Source organism: Ochlerotatus camptorhynchus, unplaced genomic scaffold, assembly GCF_037179485.1.
Source record: "Ochlerotatus camptorhynchus isolate MF236.1 unplaced genomic scaffold, CSIRO-AGI_Acam_v1.1 ptg000091l, whole genome shotgun sequence".
Classification (NCBI taxonomy): Eukaryota; Metazoa; Arthropoda; class Insecta; order Diptera; family Culicidae; genus Ochlerotatus; species Ochlerotatus camptorhynchus.
This window is the reverse complement of record NW_027040581.1, coordinates 2,884,526-2,894,317: the sequence shown is the minus strand read 5'-3', so window position 1 is coordinate 2,894,317 and position 9,792 is coordinate 2,884,526. Positions and strand designations below refer to the sequence as shown.

The 9,792-nt window shown below is 37.2% G+C and overlaps 1 protein-coding gene across 1 annotated transcript; it reads right to left on the bottom strand.

The window, feature by feature from the left end:
* Positions 1–266: 266 nt before the first annotated feature.
* LOC135698603 (uncharacterized) lies at positions 267–1,136 on the bottom strand. Its single transcript, XM_065218648.1, has one exon. The coding sequence runs from the start codon at positions 1,134–1,136 to the stop codon at positions 267–269; it is 870 nt and encodes a 289-aa protein (XP_065074720.1).
* Between the last annotated feature and the right edge of the window lie 8,656 nt (positions 1,137–9,792).

The following is a 9,792-nucleotide window of genomic DNA, read 5'->3' as shown; positions in this document are numbered from 1 at the left end:
GACATCTTACCCAGCACTGCCCGAATGATTCGTCTTCGTCGTCGAACTCGAAGTCTGTCAACCTCCAGTAATCGAAACCGGCCACAGTCAACTTTCGCTCGTTGGGCTAAACCCGTAGCCCACTTAGTGAAAGGCTTTCGTTAGTTGGGCTGAGCTGTCAAGTTGAAAATTAGTTGAGGGATACACCGATTGTTGTGTCCTTCTCGTCGTTACAGTTAACTCGAGTCAACTCAGTTACAGTCACCAGTTACAGTTACAGTTGCCAGTTACAGGAGAACTCGAGTAGCGAGAAACGGTGCGCTTGCAGTACCGTAGGTAACTGTTAGGAGCTCGTAGGTACCCAATGGCTGGTCCAGTGATGGCGTCCAGACTATTCGTAGAAGCGGAGTGTCACGCTCGTATACTAAAACTTGACGATACATCTGCTTGGCGTCAGCGATGATCATCACTCGACGGATTCTGGAACGCATGATGATTGAACGGATCTCTTGCTGGACGGTTGGGCCTACCATGAGTGCATCGTTGAACGATGGTCCTTCTGGAGTCTTACACGATGCATCGAAGACTACTCGTAGCTTTGTTGTAGTACTGTCTTCTCGAACCACAGCGTGGTAAGGCATGTGATAGCATGGAGACGGTGGTGATTGATAGTCAAAGACTTGCTTCATGTGACCCAAAGCAAGGTACTCGTCTATGAAGTCCCGATATTGCTGTGCAAGTTCAGAGTTGCGACCGAGGCGACCTTCCAGCATCCGAAAAAGGTGAACAGCAGTGCGACGGTTGTCACCAATTTGCTTGATGACGTCATCCTTTATCGGCAAACGAACGATGTACCTTCCTTCGGAATTGCGCCTAACCGTTCGTTCAAAGCGTCCTTCACAAGCTGCTTCTTCGACGGAGGAACAAGGTGAAGTGTCGTTTTCTTCGATGGCCCAGCATTTCTCCATCCACTGGTGTAGTTCAGCGATTACTGGAGTCGTGGGAGTACCGTACGAAGCCTTTCCCGATACTATCCAACCGAGGATCGAGCTAACCCTGGTCGGAAGAGAATTACCAAGTTGAATACTCCCAGAAACCTTGGATAGATCGAAGAACACACACCTCAGCGCCGATGATAATGTCGATGGGGTTTGCATTGTAGAAAGACCCGGCTAATTGAACACCAGGAGAAATTTTCCACGAGCTAGCGTCGAAAGAAGCAGTCGGTAGAACTATGGTAACCTTAGGCAGGACCAGGAATTCAGCCGAGGTGGAGTAATCGCAAACTCTCGAACGAACAGTAGAGACGATCTTGTACCTTGCATATGTCGATGATTGTCCTATCCCCAAAATCGGCACAGAGACTTTGTAGCGCTTTGCCTTGACAAACTGCGAGAAAGACTCGGTATTAAAGCAGCAAAAGCAGCAAAGGTTCATAGAGGGTAGCTGACACGGATGCCATTGGTTGTTCACCAGACGTAGAAGTAGTTGGTTTTTTGGTTTGAGAAGAATTCGTAGTCCTGGAGTTCGCAGCGACTGAATTCTCCTCAGAGCAGAGCTGGGTGTGGTGGCGACCTCGACATTTACGGCAAGAACTAGCCGATTGACAGTCCGGAGCATGATGACCCTGACGTAGGCAGTTACGGTAGAGTTGATGACGTCGAACTTCTCTTTCCTTAGCCGCCAAGTCGAGTTTGGCGAACGACAAACACAAATAGAGCGGATGGTGATCGGAGCAGACGATACATTTCCGACCGGAGTTAAATTGGCTGGCTCCATGACTGGCAACCGGACGTTGAGCAGATTTCTTGAGCTGCTGAGTGAAGGTAGGATTGCTTCAATCGAGAAGAATTTTGAAAATGGTCTACCAGCAAGTTCCAGGCGACAGGATAGTTGTTTACACTTATAGGAATGGTTTGAACCAGCTTCAGGGCGTCTCCAGCCAAAGAAGAACGTAGATAATAAAACTTCTGGATATTGGACAACTCGAGCGATGCGTGAACCAGCAAAACGAACAAGTCATGGAAAATGAGCCAGTTGTCTAGGTTTCCATTGAAGACGGGCAACTTCACATCAGGTAAGCGGACATGCGACGATGAAGAACCAGGGATTTGCGAGCTCAAAGAAGTATTCAGGCGGAATGTGGAAGGCGTTTTATTGTTTGACAGTAGAAATCCCTTTACAAGGTAGTATGTTGTCTCGAAATCGGTTCGCTGCTTTAGCTGCTGATCGATAGGGGCCTCGTCAAGTGTCTCAAGCTCGGACTGGACTTGCTTAAACTTAGTCCATAGAGCGTCGAGATTGTCTAGGCGAACCGGGATCTCACACGCACCGGTTTCTTTATCGTAACTATGCTGAACTTCTACAATATTTGCTGAGCTTTTTTGAAATTTCCTGAATTTTTCTGAGCTTCTACAAATTTTGCCGAACTTCTACGAAGTTCCCTGAATTATACGAAATTCCCTGAATTTCTATCAAGTAATATGCTAAACTTCTAAAAAACTTCCTGAACTGCTATTAATTTCGTTGCACTTCTACAAAGTTCCAAGGCTTTTTAAGAATTTCGTTAGATTTCTGCGAAGTTCACTGAAGTTCTACAAAGTTTCTTGAACTTCTATTTCCTGAACTATTCCAAATCCATTAATCTATCACGACGTGGTCTGAAATCTCATGAAGTTCCGTAAAGTTTTATGAAGTTTCCTGAAATTAAGCATAGTGCACTTAACTTCATCGAGATCCCCAAACATGTACGAAGATTTCACTTCTATGAAGTTTTCCGAATTTATACAAAGCTGAATTTCAAGATCAATGCAGTCCAGTACAAATCCCAGAACTTCATCAAAGTTCTATGGATTTCTATAAATTTAGCTAAGTTTCTCTAAAGTTTTCTAATTTCCTACATCGTTTAGTTGAAGTTCTACAAATTTCTCTCAACTTCTACAAAATTTGCTGAAGAGCTTCTACAAAAGGTAGCTGATCACCTATTTTCTGCACTTCTAGAAAGGTTTCAGAACCTCTACGCAGTTCTCAGAACTTCTACGAAGTTTACAGAAGATCTATGATGATCCTTGAAGTTCTGCGATGTTCCCTGAATTTTGACGAAGTTCTCGGAGTTCTCAAAAACAGATTGGATAGTTCGATAGGCAAAGTCGCCTATACGCATCTACGGAACAATAAAGAATCTCCTTCCAGCAGCTTGATCAGCCAATTGGTCAAAAAGACAAGCCTCCAAACAGGAAGATGCCCCAATGAGTGGGGAGAAGAGCCCGCCCTTTATCCACGAAATGTTATCGACAGGTAGTTGGCATTCTCACTCTCCCCGTCCAAATCGCTTCAACCAGCGATAACAACTAGAGATAAAGCTCAAAATACAGTTTTAACTGATGGTACTTTATAAACATCAAACTGTCCAGCATTGGAACCTGCCAACACACGGCGAAGTGAACTACTTCTCAAACTGAAGCGATACTTTTCTCAATTTTTCAACGTTATCCTAACGTAAACTTAATATTCTGACCCATATGCCCGTCCACGTCCAAAATCAAATTTAAAATGTTTCTGTACGACAAACACGTCCAGACATAAACGATAATATGGGTGTATATCTTCACTGTAACAACTACGGGTAATCATCGAAAGCACTTCCATTTTACTCAGGCACTTTTGAGCAAACTGCAATCACTCTTTCATACTGGAAATGTGCCACGACCAAATTGGCACAACGACGCCCTATACGCTATCTGACCAAGCGCAGGATTCTCCGAACTTCTACGAAGTAGTCTGAAATCAAATTATGTTCACTAAACTTCTACGAATCGCTGTTGAGTCGTAAGAAGTTAACTGAACTTCTCAATTTGATAAATTTGAAATATTGAACAACGGTTTGAAATCACTTGAACACTGTGGACCGAAGTATACGGGTGCAATAAGAAGAAGACGAAGATCACTTATAATCTTCCTTTCCTACCTCAACTGTTATCCTTAATTGTGTTTAACGATGGCATTAAAAACAAATGATTTGTATGCACTTTATTTAGCGTATCTTAATATTAGCCTTAAAGGAAAACGATTTCATAACAATAATGTTTTAATGCATTACCGAAGACTTACAGATTTCAGCCATCTCTTATCTCCAAGTAAAAGCAGACGAGCATTTCACGTTCGCTAATTGAAATCGTAACCCCGAAACGAAAAGGAGGGTCACATTTTTGCAATATTCAAAGCAAACCCTTTCATCCATCCGGAGCCCTTCCCTTGACGATAATGACGATGATGATGATGATGCTGTGCCCGAACCGATGGCGATGATGTTTGAAGTTGCATATTTTATGAAACACTGAAAAGGCTGTCAGTCGCCGTCGTCGATGTCGTCGTTGCTCCCTCCTGCTTGCGACCCATTCAATTATGTATGGAACTGCCAGTTTTTCATATTTGTTTCTCCGTTTTTTTTTTTGTTGTTGTCGTTTTCCCTTCGTCCTCCTCGTCAGGCTCAATTTTCTCTACCCTGAACTACCAGAGAAAGATAAACAAAAACAGATGCTCGAAAATATAAAATGCAATTTATTTTCGGGATAAACAAACTGCAGCTTGCCTTCCACTTCCGACAACTTTTTTTCCCTTCTCTCTCTCTCATGTTTAATTTTAGACGATAGAGGCAAATTCTAGTTCCCGCTTCTCTCTTCTCTTTCTCTCTCTCTCTCGCCTCGGCTTCCCACCCGCCAGAGACAAACGGAAATAGCTCAACTTTTTCATGAACCGGGAACCGAGGCCGAAAGTCGGGGAATAATTTTTCAATATCGCTTGTTTATTTATTCAGTTGTTTAACTATTTATCCGAAGCGCGCGAGTGGGGCTGCATTCGACGGGATACGTAGTCCTGCTTTTTTGCTGTTGTCGATTATCTAAATATCTCATTAAAACTAAAACATTGGATGAATGCGCGGAACCGTCCATAGCACTCACTACTCTCCTGCTCCGATTCTCGCGATCTAATTCATAAAACGGGTGGTTCTGTCCGGGGTGCATTTGTGTTGGGAGCTTTTGGAAAGGGCGTATGGCATTAGTGGGAATAATTAATGAGAAAACTATAATTAGAGCGGGTTCGCTTGAATACGCATGTTGGAAGGGGGGCAAATGGGAGTCAAAGAGCGTGAGCGGGAGGTGGGAGGGGGTTCGGTAAATTAAATATGAAGCACCCCGCGATTATCAAAAACATCGAATGGGGCCGAGCTTTCCCGCCGTGATGCGAGTCAGCAGTGGCAGGAACACTGTTAATAAATGATGGTGGCTGTCCGGGTGATGGCAGATTGGTTCGCAGTGGTTAGAGATTCACTACAATGATTATAAAGAGACAGTAGGTAGTGTGTGTGTTCAAAGTAGGAGGATTCGGGTTGGCGATGCGCATATATTCGATTTTCACTGTGATAAGTCACTGCAAGTTTGTGAATCTTTAAGGTTCAATTTACTTTGATGCTTTTTGGAAAATTTCAAAAGCAGTTTTTTTCCGACGCATTATTTCAGATTGCAAAAAGCTCGGACTATTCGATTCCTTTTGATATTTTACCCAAAATGACGCGAGCTTTTTGCAATCTAAAATAATACGTCGAAAAAAACTGCTTTTAAATTTTCAAAAAATGTATCAAAGTAAATTGAACCTTAAATCTTTAAATCATTTTCAATTTTCAATTTTCAATTTTCAATTTTCAATTTTCAATTTTCAATTTTCAATTTTCAATTTTCAATTTTCAATTTTCAATTTTCAATTTTCAATTTTCAATTTTTAATTTTCAAATTTTGTTTGGATCTGTTTGAATCTTTAAGAGGCCTTCCTTAGCTCAGTCGGTAAATACGGAGCTACAAAGCAAGACCATGCTGGACATCCCTGGACATAGAGTATGATTGTATTTGCCACACAATAAGCTCTCAATTAAACACTGTAAAAATGCTCTAATCACTAATCTAAGGACACTAATTTGAGAATATTTGTTTATTCTTTTTGAATCATTCAGAGCAGCGTTTCTCAATCGCGACCCAGCGTGGGAATTTTATGTTTTTCAAGCTGATTCAATTTTAATCTGTTTTTAAGTTTCAAATAATCATATGTATGCACATTCAGCATAATATTGTTTACATTTACGACATCTGTATTCAATATTGAAAGGTTGGGAGATTATTAAATTTCAAAATGAGAAAAAGAAGACAATGAAAATTGAGAATCGCTGATTTAAAGTCTTTAAAAAAGCTTTGAATGTTTGAAATTTTTTGAATTATTTAAGAATTGAATGATTTGAATGCTTTGAATGTTTTGAAGCTTTTGAAACGTTCAGAATGTTTTAAAATTTTTACATCGCTTAGAATCTACGATTTTTTTTTATTTTAGAACCTGTAGGAATTTTTTTTAATTTTAATTCACAGCAAAAAATTAATTTTAACATTGCTCTTCAATCATATCGAAAATCTCATGTAATTTTATGGCCACAAAAATAAACAAATGTAGTAAAATCAGCGTAATGTCAGTTCATACACTGTATTAATGATTATTTTGTCCTTTTTTGACACAATTGAAGTGCATCCCCTGTGATGTGATATCAAATATTTATTTTTGTTGTTTTCTTTAAGAATTCTTGAATCCATAAACGTTTGAATCTTTAAGAATCTTTGGATTCTTCAAATTCTTTAATTTTTTTTAGAATTTTTGAATCTTCTAAAATTTTCAATCGTCTTTAATGTTTTAGAATCTTTAAATCTTTTTCAATCTTTCAGAATATTCACACCTTTAAATTGCTTAGAATTCTTAATTCAAATATAATTTTTGAATCTTTCTGAATCTTCAAATCTTGAGGAATTCCACGCCATGTTTTCCTTTTTTAGATTTGCGTGAAAAAGTGCGTACTTGCTTTGAGGCTGCCTGTAAACTACGTAGACAATTTATAGGCGGGAAAGGTGCGTGGGTAGTTGGGAATTATCCACGGCCCATGCAAATTTTTAAAATTGTTGTCTGCGCAGGGGAAGGGAGGTGGGGTATCAAGAAGCCCAAAAAAACTGTCTACGTAGTTATTGAACAGCCCCTTTCTATGGCTAATCATTTAAATTTTTGTTGAAATTCAACCATTTTGAGTCCTGCAAAAAGTCAAAATAGCTGATTCAATAATTTTCGAAAAAATAATAAATTTAAATCTCCAATAAAAATGAAAAATTGTTGGAAAATATATACGGAATTTGATTTTCTTCTACGATTCATGTGGACACTTTCACTCTGAAAATTTTATGAAAAATAGCTTATTTGAAAAGCTTTTGAATAAAAATAAAAATTTACAGTTTTAGTTATGTAAGTTTAAAACACATTTGTAATTTTTAACCAAAAATTACGACCTTAAAATTCTGTGTGTTTTTTTTTTATGGAAAGCATTAATTTTTTCCTCACGTTTTTTTTATGGTTTATAGATTTTTTTTTAATCCGCCATATTGACTTTTTTAAAGGATTCAAAATGGCTGAGATTCAACTCAAATATGTATGATTAGCCATATTAAAGAAGTATGCAAAATCTAATGTAGAATCTTCTAGAATCTTTTAATCTTCTAGAATCTTGAATCTTTCAGAATATTTTAGAAGTCCTAATAAAGAATATTTAAATCATTGAGTCTTCAAGACACTTCAAATCTTCAAGACTCATTGAATGTGCTAGAAACTTTGATTCTTCCAGAATCTTTGAATCTTCTAGAAGCTTTAAGTCTTTGAATATTTTAAAATCTTTTAAAATTTTTTAATCTTCTAGACTGTTGGACAAATGTAACCATCTGGACTCTTCAAATGTTCAAGTCTCTTTGAACCTTCTGAAATCTTTTAATCTTTCAGAAACTTTGAATCTTTTAAAATTTTTGATTTTTTTAGAATCTTTGAATCTCTGGGAATCTTTGAATCTGTCAGAACCTTCACATCCTTTAATCGTTTGGAATGTTTGATTTTTTTAGATATTTTAAATCTTTCTGAACCTTTCAATCTAATAGAATCTTTGAATCTTCTAGAACCTTTGGTTCTTTATGAATCGTTTAGAATTATTTACGAAGAATGTTTTAATCATTGAATATTACGTGTAGGGTGACTCTGTCTAAAATGCATGCATTGTTTTTTTTGCTTTGTTTTTGTGAGATCCGCGTACGCTTAGTAGATAGAATGTGCATTAATGAAGATTTTGAAAAATTACTGCAAAAAGATGGAGATCGAAGTGAGCAGATGGATTAAAGTTGCAAGAGATGTAAAAAGATTGTTGTGTAGATTTGTTCTCTAGCGTGAGATTTTTTGACCATCCAAAATTGAGAGCTACATGTGTCACACCCCTTCAAATCTTTAATATATTTTAACTAAGCAAGAAGCTTTTAATCTTCTAGAATCTTGGAGTATTTGAATATTTTAAAATCTCCTGATCTTTATCTCCAGGATTCTTTGAAATTTCTTCAATAATCTTTTAGAATATTTGAGTCCTTTAAAATATTTAAATCTTTTAGAATCGTTGAAACTTTAATTTTTTTTTTAATCTTTCTGAATTTTAAAATATTATAGGGTCTCTTAATCTTCAAGAATCTTTGGTTCTTTCTGAATATTTCAGAATTCTTAACGAAGAATGTTTGAATTATTGAATCTTACGTAGGGGGTAACTCTGTCTAAGATGCAGGTATTTTTTGGATTTGCTGATGTGAAATGCGCGTACGCTTAGTAGATAGAAAGAATATTTATAGAATTTTGAGGATACCCTGTAAAAAATGGAGAGCGATGTGAGCGGATGGATTAATGTGCAATAGATGAAAAAAGATTTTTGTAGATTAATTCTCTAGCGTCCGATGTTTCGACCATCTTAAATTGAGAGCTAGATTTGTCGCTCCCCTTGGAATCTTGACGACTCTACAAATCTTCAAAACTTTTTGACTAAGCTAGAAACTATTAATATTCTATTGTCTTGGAGTATTTGAATATTTAAAATCTTCTAATCCATTGAAATCTTTGAACTATTGATAATTTTTTAATCTTCTAGATTGTTTGAAATTTCGTATCTTCAGGACTCTTTAAATCTTTTATACTCTTTGAATCTCTAAGAATCTTTTAATCGTATATAATCTTTGGTTCTTCTAAAATATTTGAATCCTTTTGAATCTTTTAATCTTTTGAAATCCTTTAAAATCTTCACATCTTTCAATCACTTGAATGTTTGATATTTTTAGAATTTTTGAATCTTTCTAAATTGATGAATCTTGTAGAATCTTTTAATCTTCTTGAATCTCTGAAGCTTCCAGAATCTTTATGAAGAATGTTTGAACCATTGAATCTTCAACACAAGTAACATTCCTGGTTTAAGACTTGCTTTGAAACCTCCACAAGACTCTGAAACATTCAGAATATTTGAATTTTCTAAAATCTTTGAATCTTTAAGAATATTTAAATCTTCTGGAATCTTTAAATATTCTAGTTTAATCTTCTAGAATTTTTGAATCTTCTTAAATATTTTAAACTTCTAGCATATTTGCATCATCTGTAATATTTGAGCCTTTGATTATTTTAAAATATTTTAATCTCTTGAAATCTTTGAAACTTTTAGAATCTTCACATCTAGCGGCGAAGAGATGAACTAGCCTTCGGCTAAAAAATCTCTTAAATAAAGATAAAAAAATCTGGCTTTACATCTCGCCCCAGCAGGCCTGGGTTCAATCCCAGTCAGTGCCGCCGAGATGTTCTGAGGCATAACATCTTTGATCACGCCTTCCTTCGGAAGCGAAGAAAAGCCGTTGGTCCCCGGTTCATGAGTTGATGGTCGATAGGTAG

Coding starts and splice junctions, on each gene's coding strand:
- LOC135698603 (XM_065218648.1), bottom strand. CDS start 1,136: ATGCAAACCCCATCGACATTATCATCGGCGCTGAGGTGTGTGTTCTTC.